This window comes from Oncorhynchus masou, chromosome 3, assembly GCF_036934945.1.
Source record: "Oncorhynchus masou masou isolate Uvic2021 chromosome 3, UVic_Omas_1.1, whole genome shotgun sequence".
NCBI lineage: Eukaryota > Metazoa > Chordata > Actinopteri > Salmoniformes > Salmonidae > Oncorhynchus > Oncorhynchus masou.
In genome coordinates, this window is record NC_088214.1 from 8851125 (window position 1) to 8873624 (window position 22500).

At 48.2% G+C, this 22500-nt stretch overlaps 1 protein-coding gene across 1 annotated transcript in view; it reads left to right on the forward strand.

The window, feature by feature from the left end:
* Window positions 1-2659: 2659 nt before the first annotated feature.
* Window positions 2660-22500, forward strand: part of slc1a7a (solute carrier family 1 member 7a) — a 77275-nt gene continuing 57434 nt past the window's right edge. The window contains 2 exon segments of the mRNA XM_064930255.1: window positions 2660-2810; window positions 18958-19037. Of these exon segments, the coding sequence (XP_064786327.1) occupies window positions 2670-2810; window positions 18958-19037 (221 nt within the window). The 5' untranslated portion in view covers window positions 2660-2669.

A 22500-nucleotide genomic window follows, 5' to 3' on the forward strand; every position in this document is an offset into this window, starting at 1 on the left:
CCCTCACACCTGGCATACAGCAGTAAGTCTCTCCCTCACACCTGGCATACAGCAGTAAGTCTCTCCCTCACACCTCGCATGCAGCAGGAAGTCTCTCACTCACACCTGGCATGCAGCAGGAAGTCTCTCCCTCACACCTGGCATACAGCAGTAAGTCTCTCCCTCACACCTCGCATGCAGCAGGAAGTCTCTCACTCACACCTGGCATGCAGCAGGAAGTCTCTCACTCACACCTGGCATTCAGCAGGAAGTCTCTCCCTCACACCTGGCATACAGCAGTAAGTCTCTCCCTCACACCTCACATGCAGCAGGAAGTCTCTCACTCACACCTGGCATGCAGCAGTAAGTCTCTCACTCACACCTGGCATGCAGCAGGAAGTCTCTCCCTCACACCTCGCATGCAGCAGGAAGTCTCTCCCTCACACCTGGCATACAGCAGTAAGTCTCTCCCTCACACCTGGCATTCAGCAGTAAGTCTCTCCCTCACACCTGGCATTCAGCAGTAAGTCTCTCCCTCACACCTGGCATACAGCAAGAAGTCTCTCCCTCACACCTGGCATACAGCAAGAAGTCTCTCCCTCACACCTGGCATACAGCAAGAAGTCTCTCCCTCACACCTGGCATACAGCAAGAAGTCTCTCCCTCACACCTGGCATACAGCAAGAAGTCTCTCCCTCACACCTGGCATACAGCAAGAAGTCTCTCCCTCACACCTGGCATTCAGCAGTAAGTCTCTCCCTCACACCTGGCATACAGCAAGAAGTCTCTCCCTCACACCTGGCATTCAGCAGTAAGTCTCTCCCTCACACCTGGCATTCAGCAAGAAGTCTCTCACTCACACATTAGACTGTGAATAACATAAAGTTCAAAATAAACTACAAAATACTTTTTTTGAAATTAAAATACATGCATTTTGTGTTTTGAAATGCATTTATAAGTATCTGGCCCAAACAGCAGCAACATTCTAACAATTACAGAAACGTTTTACTTACTATGACTGTGATATGTTGTTGTTTTTCTACCGTAGTTAAATGCACTGTCACTCTGGATAAGACTGTCTACTAAATTAGCAAAATGTAAATGTATATGTGAAAATGAACTGCAGAGCACACTGGGTATTGTGATTGACCTTGTTTCGGGGTCATGTCTAGATGGGATAGCCTCGTACGAACAGTCCTGATCTCATGAACTCACGAGGCTATAGATGGGCTACAGCTTAACCTAATTCTCCTAACCTGCTATGTTAATTCTTCTAACATGCTACGTTAATTCTCCTAACCTGCTACGTTAATTCTCCTAACCTGCTGCGTACGTTCTCCTACACCTGCTACTAAAAGTCAATTTGGACACAAGCTGTATCCTCTTAGACAACACCTCATTGGAATAATTGTCCATTTATATTAAGTTAATTTAGCAGTAGCTCTTATCACACCATAGTGCCATCAGACTTCTGATCCCCCTCCTCCTCTTCCTCCCCTCCTCCTCTTCTCCCTCTTTCACTTCCCCTCTTCTTTTTCCTTCTCCTCCTCTTCCACCTCCTCCTCTTCCACCTCCTCTTCTCCTCCTCCCCCCTCCTCCTCATCTTCTCCTGCTTCTACTTTCCCCTCTTCCACTTCCTCCTCCTCCTCTTCCCTCCTCCTCTTCCCCCTCCTTTCCTCTTCCTCCTCCTCTCCTCTTCCCCCTCCTCCTCTTCCTCCTCCTCTCCTCTTCCCCCTCCTTCCCTCGCCCTCCTCTCCTCTTTCCCCTCTTCCCCTACCCAGGCCAGTTGTTTTACACTCGTTGTTGTTGGAACAATCCTCTGTCCAATTGTTGGTAGGTCTTTAATCCATCCTGCTGATATCCCAATAATGCAGCACAGCGAAGTGTGTATTTGCATGTGTGTGTGTGTGTGTGTGTGTGTGTGTGTGTGTGTGTGTGTGTGTGTGTGTGTGTGTGTGTGTGTGTGTGTGTGTGTGTGTGTGTGTGTGTGTGTGTGTGTGTGTGTGTGTGTGTGTGTGTGTGTGTGTGTGTGTGCATAACTCGTCATGGCCGCTCCTAATAGGATCTAATGTATTAACCCTGATGACAGTACTGCCAGCTGTCACCAGAGCCCCCTACTGGCTAGAAAGAAAGAGAGAGAGAGAGAGAGAGAGAGAGAGAGAGAGAGAGAGAGAGAGAGAGAGAGAGAGAGAGAGAGAGAGAGAGAGAGAGAGAGAGAGAAATACCGTGTGTGTGCCTGGAAAGTGTGGTGCTCTTAGTCCTGTGTGGAATGATAGAGAGAGCTTCATCGCAGAAACCCCTAAAGTGCTTTATCCGAGGAGGACAACGACTGCCTTCTGCCCTTTGTTTTGGCCAACCTCCACTTCCTCCACCTACTCCCTTTTCTCTCAATCCATCTCTTCCCCGATTCAGTCTTTTTTCTCACTTTCATTCTTCAGTCCCTCCCTTCTCTCCAAGGCTCTCTGTTTCCATATCTCCTCCCCGTCTTCTATCTTTCCGTCTCCTACCGTCCGGTCTGTCGCGTGTCCCATATAGACCTTGCTCTTTATGGCTGAGGGAAGTGACCAGCCAGGGACTCTGGTGGAGTGAGTGACCAGCCAGGGATTCTGGTGGAGTGAGTGACCAGCCAGGGATTCTGGTGGAGTGAGTGACCGGCCAGGGACTGTGGAGGACTTTACGTGGGAGTAAGGATGGCGGTGAACTTTACGGAGGTTTGGGGTCGGGTAAAGAATGTGTGTGCGCAGAACGGGCTCCTCATCCTGTCTGTGTTGGCCGTTGTCATTGGCTGCATGATGGGGTTCCACCTGCGAGGCAAGCAGCTATCAGACCAGGTCAGTGTCAAACAAACACCTGCAGGTTGTCCTGTTCCCTCCCCCAATCAAAACCCTCCCTTCAAAAGTTATCCCTACCTTCCCTAAAGGACCTGTTCCCTCACCCCACCGTCCCTAAAGGACCTGTTCCCTCGCCCTACATTCCCTAAAGGACCTGTTCCCTCGCCCCACCCTCCCTAAAGGACCTGTTCCCTCGCCCCACCCTCCCTAAAGGACCTGTTCCTTCGCCCCACCGTCTCTAAAGGACCTGTTCCTTCGCCCCACCCTCCCTAAAGGACCTGTTCCCTCGCCCCACCCTCCCTAAAGGACCCTGTTCCTTTGCCCCACCCTCCCTAAAGGACCCTGTTCCCTCGCCCAACCATCCCTAAAGGACCCTGTTCCCTCGCCCCACCCTCCCTAAAGGACCTGTTCCCTCGCCCCACCTTCCCTAAAGGACCTGTTCCCTCGCCCCACCGTCCCTAAAGGACCTGTTCCTTCGCCCCACCCTCCCTAAAGGACCTGTTCCTTCGCCCCACCCTCCCTAAAGGACCCTGTTCCCTCGCCCCACCGTCCCTAAAGGACCTGTTCCTTCGCCCCACCCTCCCTAAAGGACCCTGTTCCTCTGCCCCACCCTCCCTCTGTCCCCTGTTGGCCCTACCTGTCCACTGGTCCCTCTGTCCTCTGTTGGTCCTCCCTGTCCACTAGTCCCTCTGTCCCCTGTTGGCCCTCCCTGTACACTGGTCCCTCTGTCCCCTGTTGGTCCTCCCTGTCCACTGGTCCCTCTGTCCCCTGTTGGTCCTCCCTGTCCACTGGTCCCTCTGTCCCCTGTTGGTCCTACCTGTCCACTGGTCCCTCTGTCCCCCTAGCCCTGAAAAACACCCCTCAGTGTCCTCCAAAAAAATACCCCAAAACACACCACACACCTATAACCCACATTGTTGTCCTAGCAAGTGACAATACCAACCTTATTTCACCTGTGTGATTGAAGGGTGAGCAAAATTGTTTGAATGACGTCTTTTGAACGTCTTTTGAACGTTTTGTGTTGCAGCTATAACGTTTTGTGTTGCAGCTCGGTCTGTGAGTGTTACAGTACGTCTTTTGAACGTTTTGTGTTGCAGCTAGAACGTTTTGTGTTGCAGCTCGGTCTGTGAGTGTTACAGTACGTCTTTTGAATGTTTTGTGTTGCAGCTAGAACGTTTTGTGTTGCAGCTAGGTCTGTGAGTGTTACAGTACGTGTTTTGAACGTTTTGTGTTGCAGCTAGGTCTGTGAGTGTTACAGTACGTGTTTTGAACGTTTTGTGTTGCAGCTAGGTCTGTGAGTGTTACAGTACGTGTTTTGAACGTTTTGTGTTGCAGCTATGTCTGTGAGTGTTACAGTACGTGTTTTGAACGTTTTGTGTTGCAGCTAGGTCTGTGAGTGTTACAGTACGTGTTTTGAACGTTTTGTGTTGCAGCTAGGTCTGTGAGTGTTACAGTACGTGTTTTGAACGTTTTGTGTTGCAGCTAGGTCTGTGAGTGTTACAGTACGTGTTTTGAACGTTTTGTGTTGCAGCTAGGTCTGTGAGTGTTACAGTACGTGTTTTGAACGTTTTGTGTTGCAGCTAGGTCTGTGAGTGTTACAGTACGTGTTTTGAAAGTTTTGTGTTGCAGCTAGGTCTGTGAGTGTTACAGTACGTGTTTTGAACGTTTTGTGTTGCAGCTAGGTCTGTGAGTGTTACAGTACGTGTTTTGAACGTTTTGTGTTGCAGCTAGGTCTGTGAGTGTTACAGTACGTGTTTTGAACGTTTTGTGTTGCAGCTAGGTCTGTGAGTGTTACAGTACGTGTTTTGAACGTTTTTGTGTTGCAGCTAGGTCTGTGAGTGTTACAGTACGTGTTTTGAACGTTTTGTGTTGCAGCTAGGTCTGTGAGTGTTACAGTACGTGTTTTGAACGTTTTGTGTTGCAGCTAGGTCTGTGAGTGTTACAGTACGTGTTTTGAACGTTTTGTGTTGCAGCTATGTCTGTGAGTGTTACAGTACGTGTTTTGAACGTTTTGTGTTGCAGCTAGGTCTGTGAGTGTTACAGTACGTGTTTTGAACGTTTTGTGTTGCAGCTAGGTCTGTGAGTGTTACAGTACGTGTTTTGAACGTTTTGTGTTGCAGCTAGGTCTGTGAGTGTTACAGTACGTGTTTTGAACGTTTTGTGTTGCAGCTATGTCTGTGAGTGTTACAGTACGTGTTTTGAACGTTTTGTGTTGCAGCTAGGTCTGTGAGTGTTACAGTACGTGTTTTGAACGTTTTGTGTTGCAGCTAGGTCTGTGAGTGTTACAGTACGTGTTTTGAACGTTTTGTGTTGCAGCTAGGTCTGTGAGTGTTACAGTACGTGTTTTGAACGTTTTGTGTTGCAGCTAGGTCTGTGAGTGTTACAGTACGTGTTTTGAACGTTTTGTGTTGCAGCTAGGTCTGTGAGTGTTACAGTACGTGTTTTGAACGTTTTGTGTTGCAGCTAGGTCTGTGAGTGTTACAGTACGTGTTTTGAACGTTTTGTGTTGCAGCTAGGTCTGTGAGTGTTACAGTACGTGTTTTGAACGTTTTGTGTTGCAGCTATGTCTGTGAGTGTTACAGTACGTGTTTTGAACGTTTTGTGTTGCAGCTAGGTCTGTGAGTGTTACAGTACGTGTTTTGAACGTTTTGTGTTGCAGCTAGGTCTGTGAGTGTTACAGTACGTGTTTTGAACGTTTTGTGTTGCAGCTAGGTCTGTGAGTGTTACAGTACGTGTTTTGAACGTTTTGTGTTGCAGCTAGGTCTGTGAGTGTTACAGTACGTGTTTTGAACGTTTTGTGTTGCAGCTAGGTCTGTGAGTGTTACAGTACGTGTTTTGAACGTTTTGTGTTGCAGCTAGGTCTGTGAGTGTTACAGTACGTGTTTTGAACGTTTTGTGTTGCAGCTAGGTCTGTGAGTGTTACAGTACGTGTTTTGAACGTTTTGTGTTGCAGCTAGGTCTGTGAGTGTTACAGTACGTGTTTTGAACGTTTTGTGTTGCAGCTAGGTCTGTGAGTGTTACAGTACGTGTTTTGAACGTTTTGTGTTGCAGCTAGGTCTGTGAGTGTTACAGTACGTGTTTTGAACGTTTTGTGTTGCAGCTAGGTCTGTGAGTGTTACAGTACGTGTTTGAGAACTGAGGTGGGTAGAGAAAGAGTGGGACCTATAAGCTCTATAAGCTGTTGCTGTACAGACAAGCTCAGTAATGTTGCAGTACCAATGGCTGCTGTAGTTTAGCGGCTAGACCTGATGCTACAGTGCTTCACGGCTCTGTCTCTAGGATGACACTGCTCAGACTGACTTACGGAAAGAGACACTGTTTCTGTTTACAAAATAGCTGGGTTGCTCAGCCCAAAAATTATATACAAATTCTAGCACTTCCAGACACTTCAACTCATGTGGTGATTCATGCTGTTGGGTAATGCCAACGGATCCTGGATCCCGGATCGCGTCCCTGTAGATTTGTTTGGCTTCACTTGTCCTGTCTGTGAACAAAACAGGCGACTTCTCATCGGTCTCAGACTTCTCATCGGTCTCAGACTTCACCTCTGTCTCAGACTTCTCATCGGTCTCAGACTTCACCTCTGTCTCAGACTTCACCTCTGTCTCAGACTTCTCATCGGTCTCAGACTTCTCATCGGTCTCAGACTTCTCATCGGTCTCAGACTTCACCTCTGTCTCAGACTTCTCATCGGTCTCAGACTTCACCTCTGTCTCAGACTTCTCATCGGTCTCAGACTTCTCATCGGTCTCAGACTTCTCATCGGTCTCAGACTTCACCTCTGTCTCAGACTTCACCTCTGTCTCAGACTTCTCATCGGTCTCAGACTTCTCATCGGTCTCAGACTTCACCTCTGTTTCAGACTTCTCATCGGTCTCAGACTTCACCTCTGTCTCAGACTTCTCATCGGTCTCAGACTTCACCTCTGTCTCAGACTTCTCATCGGTCTCAGACTTCACCTCTGTCTCAGACTTCTCATCGGTCTCAGACTTCAACTCTGTCTCAGACTTCTCATCGGTCTCAGACTTCTCATCGGTCTCAGACTTCACCTCTGTCTCAGACTTCTCATCGGTCTCAGACTTCTCATCGGTCTCAGACTTCACCTCTGTCTCAGACTTCTCATCGGTCTCAGACTTCTCATCGGTCTCAGACTTCACCTCTGTCTCAGACTTCTCATCGGTCTCAGACTTCACCTCTGTCTCAGACTTCTCATCGGTCTCAGACTTCACCTCTGTCTCAGACTTCACCTCTGTCTCAGACTTCTCATCTGTCTCAGACTTCACCTTTGTCTCAGACTTCACCTCTGTCTCAGACTTCACCTCTGTCTCAGACTTCACCTCTGTCTCAGACTTCACCTCTGTCTCAGACTTCACCTCTGTCTCAGACTTCTCATCTGTCTCAGACTTCACCTCTGTCTCAGACTTCACCTCTGTCTCAGACTTCTCATCGGTCTCAGACTTCACCTCTGTCTCAGACTTCTCATCGGTCTCAGACTTCACCTCTGTCTCAGACTTCTCATCGGTCTCAGACTTCTCATCGGTCTCAGACTTCTCATCGGTCTCAGACTTCTCATCGGTCTCAGACTTCACCTCTGTCTCAGACTTCTCATCGGTCTCAGACTTCTCATCGGTCTCAGACTTCTCATCGGTCTCAGACTTCACCTCTGTCTCAGACTTCTCATCGGTCTCAGACTTCTCATCGGTCTCAGACTTCTCATCGGTCTCAGACTTCTCATCGGTCTCAGACTTCACCTCTGTCTCAGACTTCTCATCGGTCTCAGACTTCACCTCTGTCTCAGACTTCACCTCTGTCTCAGACTTCTCATCGGTCTCAGACTTCTCATCGGTCTCAGACTTCTCATCGGTCTCAGACTTCTCATCGGTCTCAGACTTCACCTCTGTCTCAGACTTCTCATCGGTCTCAGACTTCTCATCGGTCTGATAATTGATGAGAGTAACGATTGCTAGTGGCTGTTGAGGCTTTGCTGTCAGTCACATAGATGGGCTAAAACGCAGCACACTGGTGTTATTGGCTGTTTACTTGTTCTTTTTTTAATGTATTTGTATAGTGCTGATGGGGACACAGAGAGGAAGGCAGATGCAGAGTAGTGGTGGGTTCGGGTCGGGTCGGGTCGGGATACCTAACCAGTACCCACGCTGTAGGTGACGTGCTGCAGGCGGCAGCGTTTCCCGCTCGACATTCAATGTTTATCAGATACATGACAGAATATACTGTAATTACTGTAATTAGTTTGAGGGCATCCTGTTCAAGTTCCCTTTACAAAGATAATTACTGCACACAATGTACACAATCAGCTGTGCTAATGTTACACATGTAGTGTGCAACACTCAATCAGTCCTGTGTGTTATGAAAATAAACTTTGAAATTGTGTACCAGTGTGTCATCACAATAATTGCTGTAATGAAACAAGAAATTGGCTCATTATGTTGTATACCTGTGTGTCATTATAATGATTGATGCAATTAAACAAGAATGTATGTATAATTTGATACAGAGGACAGAGCACTCCCCCATTCTCATCGACGAGGCTGCAATGGAGCAGATTGAGAACTTCAAGTTCCTTCAAGTTCCACATCAACAACAAACTAACATGGTCCAAGCACACCAAGACAGTCGTGCCCCTCAGGGGACTGAAAAGATTTGGCATGGGTCCTCAGATCTTCAGAAGGTTCTACAGCTGCACCATCGAGAGCATCCCAACTGGGTGCATCACTGCCTGGTATGGCAACTGCTTGGCCAACAACTGCAAGGAACTACAGAGGGTAGTGCGAACGGCACAGTACATCACTGGGGCTATGCTTCCTGCCATCAAGGACCTCTATACCAGGCGGTGTCAGAGGAAGGCCCTAAAAATTGTCAAAGACTCCAGCCACCCTAGTCATAGACTGTTCTCTCTGCTACCGCTCGGCAAGCGGTACTGGAGCACCAAGTCTAGGTTCAAGAGGCTTCTAAACAGCTTCCTCCCCCAAGCCATAAGACTCCTGAACACCTAATCAAATGGCTACTTAGACTATTTGCATTGCCCCCTCCCCTTTTTTACACTGCTGCCACTCTCTGTTGTCATCATCTATGCACAGTCACTTTAATAACTATATCTACATGTACATATTACCTCAACTAACCGGTGCCACAGACATTGACTCTGTACCGCTAACCCCCTGTATACAGTCTCTCTATTGTTATTTTTACTGCTGCTCTTTAATTACTTGTTACTTTTATTTCTTCTTCTTATCCATATTTTTTTTAACTGCATTGTTGGTTAGGGGCTCATAAGTAAGCATTTCCCTGTAAGGTGAATTCCTGATGTGTTCGGCGCATGTGATTTTGATTAGATGTAGGATCTTAATTTGAGCCAGTTCGCTACAGCAGGAAAATAATCCTACAGCAACAAGACATGCAAATTATTATGCTAATTATAATTCATGGATCTTTTTGAAAGGTTTGATACAATTTTCATAAAGGAAAATCAAGTCAGAAATTTCAAAGTCGAAGTTACAAACTTCAGAAGCCTTGTTAAAAAGTTGTCCTGCAACAGGATGATCAAATTAAGACCCTACATATGTGACGCTATACATTATATATAAATACATATATACGTCCGAAGATGACCGGCTCTCTGCAGAGAGTAATGGATCATATTAGAAAAGCAAGGTTTCTTAGGGACGAAATACTGTGAAGTTACAAAATATGCCATAATATGGACTTGGTATTTTACCAAATCTTCTGTGTACCACCCCTACATTTTCAGAACACAACTGACTTGCTCAAATGCATAGAGAATGAAAGAATGTCCACAAATGAACTTTTAACAAGGCACATCTAATAATTAAAATGCATTCCAGGTGACTACTTCATGAAGCTGGTTGAGAGAATGCCAAGAGTGTGCAAAGCTGTCATCAAGGCAAAGGGTGGCTACTTCAAAGAATCTCAAATATAAAATAGATTTCGATTTGTTTAACACTATTTTAGTTACTACATGATTCCATGTGTTATTTCATAGTTTTGATGTCCTCACTATTATTCTACAATGTAGAAAATAGTAAAAATGAAGAAAAAAAACTTGAATTAGTAGGTGTTGCCAAACGTTGACTGGTCCTGTATAAATCCTTCCTGTTGATTTCCTTTGAACATCCTGTTCCTTCAATGCACAATGTTTTAAACATTAGTCCCAAAAACATGCAGTCGAGTAAGTGGGGGAGGAGACTCTGGAGAGAACATTATAGTGGGGGAGGAGACTCTGGAGAGTACATTGTAGTGGGGGAGGAGACTCTGGAGAGAACATTATAGTGGGGGAGGAGACTCTGGAGAGAACATTATAGTGGGGGAGGAGACTCTGGAGAGTACATTATAGTGGGGGAGGAGACTCTGGAGAGTACATTGTAGTGGGGGAGGAGACTCTGGAGAGGAGAGAACATTATAGTGGGGGAGGAGACTCTGGAGAGTACATTATAGTGGGGGAGGAGACTCTGGAGAGAACATTATAGTGGGGGAGGAGACTCTGGAGAGTACATTATAGTGGGGGAGGAGACTCTGGAGAGTACATTGTAGTGGGGGAGGAGACTCTGGAGAGAACATTATAGTGGGGGAGGAGACTCTGGAGAGAACATTATAGTGGTGGAGGACACTCTGGAGAGAACATTATAGTGGGGGAGGAGACTCTGGAGAGTACATTATAGTGGGGGAGGAGACTCTGGAGAGAACATTATAGTGGGGGAGGAGACTCTGGAGAGTACATTATAGTGGAGGAGGAGACTCTGGAGAGTACATTATAGTGGGGGAGGAGACTCTGGAGAGAACATTATAGTGGGGGAGGAGACTCTGGAGAGTACATTATAGTGGGGGAGGAGACTCTGGAGAGAACATTATAGTGGGGGAGGAGACTCTGGAGAGAACATTATAGTGGGGGAGGAGACTCTGGAGAGTACATTATAGTGGGGGAGGAGACTCTGGAGAGTACATTATAGTGGGGGAGGAGACTCTGGAGAGAACATTATAGTGGGGAGGAGACTCTGGAGAGAACATTATAGTGGGGGAGGAGACTCTGGAGAGTACATTATAGTGGAGGAGGAGACTCTGGAGAGAACATTATAGTGGGGGAGGAGACTCTGGAGAGAACATTATAGTGGGGGAGGAGACTCTGGAGAGTACATTATAGTGGTGGAGGAGACTCTGGAGAGAACATTATAGTGGGGGAGGAGACTCTGGAGAGAACATTATAGTGGGGGAGGAGACTCTGGAGAGTACATTGTAGTGGGGGAGGAGACTCTGGAGAGAACATTATAGTGGTGGAGGAGACTCTGGAGAGAACATTGTAGTGGGGGAGGAGACTCTGGAGAGAACATTATAGTGGGGGAGGAGACTCTGGAGAGAACATTATAGTGGAGGAGGAGACTCTGGAGAGAACATTATAGTGGGGGAGGAGACTCTGGAGAGTACATTATAGTGGGGGAGGAGACTCTGGAGAGTACATTATAGTGGAGGAGGAGACTCTGGAGAGTACATTATAGTGGGGGAGGAGACTCTGGAGAGAACATTATAGTGGGGGAGGAGACTCTGGAGAGTACATTATAGTGGGGGAGGAGACTCTGGAGAGAACATTATAGTGGAGGAGGAGACTCTGGAGAGAACATTATAGTGGGGGAGGAGACTCTGGAGAGTACATTGTAGTGGGGGAGGAGACTCTGGAGAGAACATTATAGTGGTGGAGTAGACTCTGGAGAGTACATTATAGTGGGGGAGGAGACTCTGGAGAGAACATTATAGTGGGGGAGGAGACTCTGGAGAGTACATTGTAGTGGGGGAGGAGACTCTGGAGAGAACATTATAGTGGTGGAGTAGACTCTGGAGAGTACATTATAGTGGGGGAGGAGACTCTGGAGAGTACATTATAGTGGGGGAGGAGACTCTGGAGAGAACATTATAGTGGAGGAGGAGACTCTGGAGAGAACATTATATCAGGCACAGAATAGAATAATAATAGAAAAATTAACATGGTGTAAGAGGGCTCTCTGGTGCTTTGGGAAGGTTTGTGTTTTTCTGTAGTTCCTCAATAGCTACTCTTCTGTCTATTAATTTTTGTTAAAAACATACCTTTTCAAATGTGCTGTGTTTCTGCTCGACCTGGTGGAGATAGATCTGCAGTACCACAAGCCCCCTCTAGATTGTCTCTCAGAAATATCCAGTCCTTTCTTAGTTTCCATGGCTGACCAAGTTGGATGTGGTTGGTTGTTGTTACTGTGCCGTGCACTTCCTTCCTACTTTCTGTTATGGCTGTGGTCTCCTTGACAAAGGCCCCTAGGTCAGTTCTACAGTTCTACAGTTCCAAATCATCTTCAAACACAGACAATCTCAGTCGTAGTAGGGAATCCAGTAGCATTATTTGACATAGATTAGGCTGTACTATGGAGGAAAAGCAAAGCAAATGTTTGAGTGGTAAGCAAGATCATACTGTTATTTCAGCCAATGCATGGCTCTCTCTCTCTCTCTCTATTCCTACATCTTGTGAGGTATAGTGGTTAGAAAATGGCTGATTAGGACATGGGATGGTCATGAGTGCAGGAGGGATAGCCAGAATTGTATAGCAAATAGGAGTTGAGGAGTGACTCCTTTCAAGAGTGGATAGGTACACAGTGCACTGCCTACAACCTCCACTCTCCCACCTCCACTCTCCCACCTCCACTCTCCCACCCCACTCTTCGTATTCCCCTCTCCCACCCCACCCCACTCTCCCACCCCACTCTTCGTATTCCCCTCTCCCACCCCCACTCTCCCACCCCCACTCTTTGTATCCCTCTCTCCCACACCCGCTCCTACCCCCCCTCTCCCACCCCCACTCTCCCACCCCCACTCTTCCACCACCACTCTTCGTATCCCGCTCTTCGTATCCCCCTCTCCCACCCCCACTCCTCCACCACCACTCTTCGTATCCCCCTCTCCCACCCCCACTCTTCCACCACCACTCTTCGTATCCCCCTCTCCCACCCCCACTCCTCCACCCCCACTCTTCGTATCCCCCTCTCCCACCCCCACTCCTCCACGCCCACTCTTCGTATCCCCCTCTCCCACCCCCACTCCTCCACCACCACTCTTCGTATCCCCCTCTCCCACCCCCACTCCTCCACCCCCACTCTTCGTATCCCCCTCTCCCACCCCCACTCCTCCACCCCCACTCCTCCACCACCACTCTTCGTATCCCCCTCTCCCACCCCCACTCCTCCACCCCCACTCTTCGTATCCCCCTCTCCCACCCCCACTCCTCCACCCCCACTCCTCCACCCCACTCTTCGTATCCCCCTCTCCCACCCCCACTCCTCCACCCCCACTCTTCGTATCCCACTCTCCCACCACCAGTCTTCGTATCCCACTCTTCGTATCCCCCTCTCCCACCCCCACTCCTCCACCCCCACTCTTCGCATCCCCCTCTCCATTGCATAGGAGTGACACGACCTGACGTAAGACAATGTACAGTACAACGTCTACAGGATCACACACATATCGAGGGAGGAAAAGTTGAATGTTTGTTTGCTCCGTATTTCTCGTATTTGTTTCTCACACAGAGCGATAGCAATGGTTTCTATGCACCATAACAAGGGTAGTTATTCCCCAGCTTGACCCTTATTGCAGCTCTTTCCTTTTCTTACCGATGTTACCCACTGTGTAATTCAAACTCAGAATGCTCTGGTCTAGTCAATGGCAGCAGGATAATCTAATATAATCTGTGGATTCCTTTATTGGCCAGATTAACCCGATTAATTTGCTTCATTTGAGAGACTGGAAAGACATGTCATGCCTTTAACAGCAACGGGCTCAAACTGAACTCTGAGTACCAAATGGCACCCTATCCACTATAGAGTGCACTTTTTTTGACCAGGGCCGATAGGGCTCTAGTCAAAAGTAGTGCACTATATAGAAATAGGGTGCCATTTGGTACTCAGTCCTGATCTCCCCAAATCTAGATATCCACTTAAAATACTTTAAAAGCCTCTGAGCTACTCTAAGTACTTCTCCGCCCTTTGACTCCCCTAACAGATGCATGAGGTCATTTCTATGTTAAAGGACCCATGAGAATCAACATGTAGAGAGAACGACATTCATATCATTGCATTTCTGTACAGTACAGATTAGGGAGCCATGATGAAATTTCGTTGATGAAAAAACCCCTAACCCCGTACGACGCTGGCGCCAATTGTGCGTTGCCCGATGGGACTCCCAATCATGGCCGGATGTGATACAGCCTGGATTCGAACCAGGTTCTATAGTGACGCCTCGGGGCTGAGATGCAGTGCTTTAGACCGCTGCATCTAGGAGCAGATATTTAACAGAGTTTTGGGAAATTCTGCTTGTGAATAAAGTTGAATGGTTCGTTAAACTTTGAAATCAAAGTTTTTTTGTTTGGCATCCGTTATCGTGGAATTGCCCTTGACAACGGGAACCATCAGGTGTTAGTAATCAAGAATAATCAAGAATCAAGGATCAACGTCCCAGAATGTCACTGGGTTTTTCATTCATTAACATTTGTATTAAGGAGCTATAACTGTGTTTTTGCCACATGCCAGCCTGTTTGTCCCGTGGCGGCAGATGCCAGGGCCCGATGCCAGCCTGTTTGTCCTGTGGCGGCAGATGCCAGGGCCCGATGCCAGCTGTTTGTGTGCGTGTGTGTGTTTTTCACGCAAGTCCAATAGACGTGTACACACACACACACACACACACACACACACACACACACACACACACACACACACACACACACACACACACACACACACACACACACACACACACACACACACACACACACACACACACACACACTAATCAGCCTGACATTTGACTGCAGTGATCCTGATCTAAAAAAGGCAAACTAAGCTCTCCCTCTCCTCCTGCCTTTCTCCCCCTTCCTCTCTTTCTGACCCCCCCTTCCTAATACTAAACCGTAGCTAAAGCTCTTCAGCAGTTTTATTGTTTTATTGTGTTCAAATGTATATTCTCTCTCTCTCTCTCTCTCTCTCTCTCTCTCTCTCTCTCTCTCTCTCTCTCTCTCCTATTCCCCTCTCTCTCTCTCCCCTCCCCCTCCCCTCTCTCTCTCTCTCTCTCTCTCTCTCTCTCTCTCTCTCTCTCCTCTCCTCTCCTCTCCTCTCCTCTCCTCTCTCTCTCTCTCTCTCTCTCTCTCTCTCTCTCTCTCTCTCTCTCTCTCCTATTCCCCTCTCTCTCTCTAGTTCTACCTTCCCATCTCCCTAGATCTCTCTCTCTCCCTCCCCTCCCCCTCCCCTCCCCTCCCCTCCCCTCCCCTCCCCTCCCCTCTCCCTCTCCGTCTCTCTCTCTCTCTCTCGCTCTACCTCCCCATCTCCCTCGCTCTCTCTCCCTCTCTCTCTCTCTCTCTCGCTCTACCTCTCCATCTCCCTCCTCTCTCTCTCCTCCCAGTCCCTCACTCTCTCTCTCCCCCTCTCTCTTGCTCTCTCCCTCTCATCCCTCTCTCGCTCTCTCTCTCTCCCTTCCCTTTCTCTCTCCCCCCTCTCTCTCCCCCCTTCCTCATCCCCCTCTCCCCCTCTCTCCCCCTCTCTTTGTCTCTCTTTCTCCCACCCTCCCTCGTTCTCTCTGTCTCTCTCTCATTCTCTCTTTCTCTCTCTCTCCCTCTCTCTCTCGCTCTTTTCTCTCTCTCCCTCTCTCTCTCGCTCAACCTCCCTCTCTCTCTCTCTCTCTCTCTCTCTCTCTAGCTCTACCTCCCCCTCCCTCCCTCCCTCCCTCCCTCCCTCCCTCCCTCCCTCCCTCCCTCCCTCCCTCCCTCCCTCCCTCCCTCCCTCCCTCCCTCCCTCCCTCCCTCCCTCCCTCCCTCCCTCCCTCCCTCCCTCCCTCCCTCCCTCCCCTTCGCTATCTCTCTCTTCTATCCTTCTCCCTCTGCTCTCCTCCTTCCTAACTATACCTCTATCTCTCTATCCTCCTCAAATATACATGTAGGTGATACATTTTACCAACACAAAAACACAAGACTGCCTGTATTGCCTGTGAGTTGCAAATGGAGAACTATAGAAGTACAGATCAACATTAAAAGTAAAGAGATGAAGAATTGTTATTTTGTAACAGTCAGACACATGGCGTAACATGTTTAATCCCCAGCGGGTCATCCTTCTGTTAAGAGACCTCTTCTCTCCTCAGGCAGACATTTTGCTCTTAACAGACCTGTCTTCTTCTCCAACAAGCTTTTCTCACAGGAGTGCTGTTTTATTTTCTTCAGGTCACTCAACTATACTTGCATGGCAAGGGTATAATTATTGTACCAATGTACACAAATGAAGATCTATAGAGAACCTCTGAAGATCTATAGAGAACCTATGAAGATCTATAGAGAACCTCTGAAGAGCTATAGAGAACCTATGAAGATCTATAGAGAACCTATGAAGATCTATAGAGAACCTATGAAGATCTATAGGGAACCTATGAAGATCTATAGAGAACCTATGAAGATCTATAGAGAACCTCTGAAGAGCTATAGAGAACCTATGAAGATCTATAGAGAACCTATGAAGATCTATAGAGAACCTCTGAAGAGCTATAGAGAACCTATGAAGATCTATAGAGAACCTCTGAAGAGCTATAGAGAACCTATGAATATCTATAGAGAACCTATGAAGATCTATAGAGAACCTATGAAGATCTATAGAGAACCTCTGAAGAGCTATAGGGAACCTATGAAGATCTATAGAGAACCTATGAAGATCTATAGAGAACCTATGAAGATCTATAGAGAACCTATGAAGATCTATAGAGAACCTCTGAAGAGCTATAGGGGACATATGACGATCTATAGAGAACCTACGAAGATTTATAGAGAACCTATGACGATCTATAGAGAACCTATGAAGATCTATAGAGAACCTATGAAGATCTATAGAGAACCTACGAAGAGCTATAGGGAAACAACCCTCTGGACACACGGCCCGTCCCAAATGGCACCCTATTCCCTACATAGTGGATTACTTTTGCCCAGACCCATAGGATAGTGGTCAAAAGTAGTGCACATAAATAGGAAATAGTGTGTAATTTGGGATGCAGATTATACAATCTTTATTGTATCATCTCAGACACAATCTGGTTACTATTCATGTCAGTTTCTTTTCATCAAGGGCATATTCCATTGCTCATGTTGATACATCGAGAAGCTGAAACCTATATGACAACATGTATCATGCATTGTATCAAGAACGTTAGACTTGGCACCATTAATACATGTACTGCAGTCGTGTATTACTGCAATGGACATCAACCTGAAGGCTTTAGCTGTAGCCGTAGCTGTAACTTATAGTATGTGATTATAAACCACAATCTGTTCATCAGGAATGGTGCCATACAGGCTCTTTTGCAATGGCAATTACCCGGTACTCTTGGTAAATAACATGTCTAGTGGTCGTGACCTGTGTAGTGGATGTAGGTAATTGACCCCAACCAATATATTTAATGAAACCCTCTTGAGAACAACTTTTAGGGCCTTCCTCTGACACCGCCTGGTGTAGGGTCCTGGATGGTAGGCAGTTTAGCCCCAGCGATGTACTGGGCCGTTCGCACTACCCTCTATAGGGCCTTCCTCTGACACCGCCTGGTGTAGGGTCCTGGATGGTAGGCAGTTTAGCCCCAGCGATGTACTGGGCTGTACGCACTACCCTCTATAGGGCCTTCCTCTGACACCGCCTGGTGTAGGGTCCTGGATGGCAGGCAGTTTAGCCCCAGCGATGTACTGGGCTGTACGCACTACCCTCTATAGGGCCTTCCTCTGACACCGCCTGGTGTAGGGTCCTGGATGGTAGGCAGTTTAGCCCCAGTGATGTACTGGGCCGTTCGCACTACCCTCTATAGGGCCTTCCTCTGACACCGCCTGGTGTAGGGTCCTGGATGGCAGGCATTTTAGCCCCAGCGATGTACTGGGCTGTACGCACTACCCTCTATAGGGCCTTCCTCTGACACCGCCTGGTGTAGGGTCCTGGATGGTAGGCAGTTTAGCCCCAGTGATGTACTGGGCCGTTCGCACTACCCTCTATAGGGCCTTCCTCTGACACCGCCTGGTGTAGGGTCCTGGATGGTAGGCAGTTTAGCCCCAGCGATGTACTGGACCGTACGCACTACCCTCTATAGGGCCTTCCTCTGACACCGCCTGGTGTAGGGTCCTGGATGGTAGGCAGCTTAGCCCCAGCAATATACTGGGCCGTTCGCACTACCCTCTGCAGTGCCTTGCGGTTGGAGGCCGAGCAGTTGCCGTACCAGGAAGTGATGCAACCGGTCAGGATGCTCTCGATGGTGCAGCTGTAGATCCTTTTGAGGATCTGAGGATCCATGCCAAATCTTTTCAGTCTCCTGAGGGGGAATAGGTTTTGTCGTGCCCTCTACACAAATGTTTTGGTGTGTTTGGACCATTCTAGTTTGTTGGTGATGTGGACACCCAGGAACTTGAAGCTCTCAACCTGTTCCACTACAGCCCTGTCGATGAGAATGGGGGTGTGCTCGGTCCTCCTTTTCCTGTAGTCCACAATCATCTCAGTAGTCTTGGTTACATTGAGGGAGAGGTTGTTATTCTGGCACCACCCAGCCAGGTCTCTGACCTCCTACCTATAGGCTGTCTCGTCATTGTCGGTGATCAGGCCTACCACTGTTGTGTCGTCTGCAAACTTAATGATGGTGTTGGAGTCATGCCGGGCCACACAGTCGTGGGTGAACAGGGAGTACAGGAGGGGACTGAGCACGCACCCCTGAGGGGCTCCATTGTTGAGGATCAGCTTGGCAGATGTGTTGCTACCTACCCTCACCACCTGGGGCGGCCCGTCAGAAAGTCCAGGATCCAGTTGCAGATGGAGGTGTTTAGTTACAGCGTCCTTAGCTTAGTGATGAGCTTTGAGGGCACTATGGTGTTGAAATATTCACATTAGTAGCGAAATAGTTGACGTCAACCAATCAACCTTCACTTGGCATATGAGAAAGCAACATTTATACACGTTCATTGTTTTAGGTAACAATATGTTTTTGGGTATGCTCCAGATGTTTCTCAGGTAAATGGAAACCCAACCGACTGTATACTTACTGTACCTTTCTACCCTAACTAACGTCCTGCTCTGCTCTGTGTGTCCTCTCTGTGTTTCCGTAGGAGGTGAAATATTTCCAGTTTCCTGGAGAGCTCCTGATGAGGATGTTAAAGATGCTCATTCTTCCCCTTGTCGTCTCCAGGTAGGAGCAGAAGGCATGCTGGGTAGTCCCCCCCCCGCAACCACAACACACGCATGTACGCACGGACAAAGACATACGCAATTCTGTCCGCTTGTACAGTACAAAAGCTCCTCCTTGGCATGCTGTCCTTACTCAAGCAGAGAGTCATCTGGAAAGCTTTGATGCTTATTATACTGGTTCTCACCTTCAAACACAGTGTACTGTGATGTGGGTGTTATGTGTGGAGAGTAGTATTCATGGTAATTGAAAAGTATTTATTTCTGTAGTGCTGAGGAAAAGAACATAATATTCTGGTGTGTGTGTGTGTGTGTGTGTGTGTGTGTGTGTGTGTGTGTGTGTGTGTGTGTGTGTGTGTGTGTGTGTGTTAGTGTGTGTGTGTTAGTGTGTGTGTGTGTTTTCTCCCTCAGACTTGGGAACTAGCTGCAGTATGTCCTCAAAAACGTCTTCCTTTGTCATTTAGAAGTTTCCACTTTCAGGTCATGTGGTTGTGCTGCTGTTGACGAACTGTGAACTGTCCACAGTTCGTTCGCCATATATGTTTGTGGAGAAATATGTGTGAAGTGAACGTTGCTATATACAGTGCCTTGCGAAAGTATTCGGCCCCCTTGAACTTTGCGACCTTTTGCCACATTTCAGGCTTCAAACATAAAGATATAAAACTGTATTTTTTTGTGAAGAATCAACAACAAGTGAGACACAATCATGAAGTGGAACGACATTTATTGGATATTTCAAACTTTTTTAACAAATCAAAAACTGAAAAATTGGGCGTGAAAAATTATTCAGACCCTTTACTTTCAGCGCAGCAAACTCACTCCAGAAGTTCAGGGAGGATCTCTGAATGATCCAATGTTGACCTAAATGACTAATGATGATAAATAGTGTCCCACTTGTTGTTGATTCTTCACAAAAAATACAGTTTTATATCTTTATGTTTGAAGCCTGAAATGTGGCAAAAGGTCGCAAAGTTCAAGGGGGCCGAATACTTTCGCAAGGCACTGTATATACTTTGTGAAGTTATAATGCATTCAGTCCAGTGGGAATCATACATGGCTGTTGTCCCATATAGTACTGTGGCAGCCCTGTGTAGTCATAGGAACCTTTGTGGTGTGCCTGCCACTGGGACAAAACATTATTATTAAACAGGATTTTCACACAACCAACCGTGTCACAGGTTGAGGACCCTGTAGATCAAATGAGTTGCTGTGGTGAAGCACAACATGTCATAGCCTAAGGCTGTCCTCACTGCCCTGGTCTCCTGGTGCTGCTGTATTGCCTAACTCAATGGTTATTAAACCTCTCCTCGGAGACCCTCAGACGTTTCACAATAGCCCTGAACTGGCTCACCTGATTCACCTGATTCACCCAATTCACCCGATTCACCTTATTCACCTGATTCACCTGATTCACCCAATTCACCCGATTCACCTTATTCACCTGATTCACCTGATTCACCCGATTCACCCTATTCACCTGATTCACCTGATTCACCCAATTCACCCGATTCACCTTATTCACCTGATTCACCTGATTCACCCGATTCACCGTATTCACCTGATTCACCTGATTCACCCGATTCACCGTATTCACCTGATTCACCTGATTCAAGGGCTTGATGGTTTAGTTAAAAAGTGAAATCAGGTTCGCTGGGGGTCCCCGAGGAGAGGTTTGAAACGCCCTGGACTAATGAACTATTATATATTTATTATATAAATGCTACATGGAAATTATTTTCATCTGCATTCTACTCACAGAGCAGAAACCGGGAATTATATTTCTGTTGCAGAGCTGTGCTGTAAGTCTGTATTCCTTTTATGGGGTTTAATGATGGTGAACTGGCTAGTTTCTCTCCACCTCTGCTCTATTTTGGACCCAAGTCTTCCGTGTCCTCTGTGAGTCGACTACACGAGGAGAGGGATGTCGACCGGAGAATGACCTCCGTGCCCTCTGTGAGTCGACTACACGAGGAGAGTGATGTCGACCGGAGAAAGACCTCCGTGCCCTCTGTGAGTCGACTACACGAGGAGAGGGATGTCGACCGGAGAAAGACCTCCGTGCCCTCTGTGAGTCGGCTACACGAGGAGAGGGATGTCGACCGGAGAAAGACCTCCGTGCCCTCTGTGAGTCGGCAACACGAGGAGAGTGATGTCGACTGGAGAACGTCCTCCCTGCCCTCTGTGAGTCGACTAAAGGAGGAGAGTGATGTCGACCGGAGAAAGACCTCCGTGCCCTCTGTGAGTCTGCTACACGAGGAGAGTGATGTCGACCGGAAAATGACCTCCGTGCCCTCTGTGAGACGACTACACGAGGAGAGGGATGTCGACCAGAGAAAGACCTCTGTGCCCTCTGTGAGTCGGCTACACAAGGAGAGTGATGTCGACCAGAGAAAGTCCTCCGTGCCCTCTGTGAGTCGGCTACACGAGGAGAGTGATGTCGACTGGAGAACGTCCTCCGTGCCCTCTGTGAGTCGACTACAGGAGGAGAGTGATGTCGACCGGAGAATGACCTCCGTGCCCTCTGTGAGTCGACTACACGAGGAGAGGGATGTCGACCGGAGAACATCCTCCGTGCCCTCTGTGAGACGACTACACGAGGAGAGGGATGTCGACCGGAGAAAGACCTCCGTGTCCTCTGTGAGTTGACTACAGGAGGAGAGTAATGTCGACCAGAGACAGACCTCCGTGCCCTCTGTGAGTCGGCAACACGAGGAGAGTGATGTCGACTGGAGAAAGACCTCCGTGTCCTCTGTGAGTTGACTACAGGAGGAGAGTGATGTCGACCGGAGAAAGACCTCCGTGCCCTCTGTGAGTCGACTACACGAGGAGAGGGATGTCGACCGGAGAAAGACCTCCGTGCCCTCTGTGAGTCGGCTACACGAGGAGAGGGATGTCGACCGGAGAAAGACCTCCGTGCCCTCTGTGAGTCGGCAACACGAGGAGAGTGATGTCGACTGGAGAACGTCCTCCATGCCCTCTGTGAGTCGACTAAAGGAGGAGAGTGATGTCGACCGGAGAAAGACCTCCGTGCCCTCTGTGAGTCTGCTACACGAGGAGAGTGATGTCGACCGGAAAATGACCTCCGTGCCCTCTGTGAGACGACTACACGAGGAGAGGGATGTCGACCAGAGAAAGACCTCTGTGCCCTCTGTGAGTCGGCTACACAAGGAGAGTGATGTCGACCAGAGAAAGTCCTCCGTGCCCTCTGTGAGTCGGCTACACGAGGAGAGTGATGTCGACTGGAGAACGTCCTCCGTGCCCTCTGTGAGTCGACTACAGGAGGAGAGTGATGTCGACCGGAGAATGACCTCCGTGCCCTCTGTGAGTCGACTACACGAGGAGAGGGATGTCGACCGGAGAACATCCTCCGTGCCCTCTGTGAGACGACTACACGAGGAGAGGGATGTCGACCGGAGAAAGACCTCCGTGTCCTCTGTGAGTCGGCTACACGAGGAGAGTGATGTCGA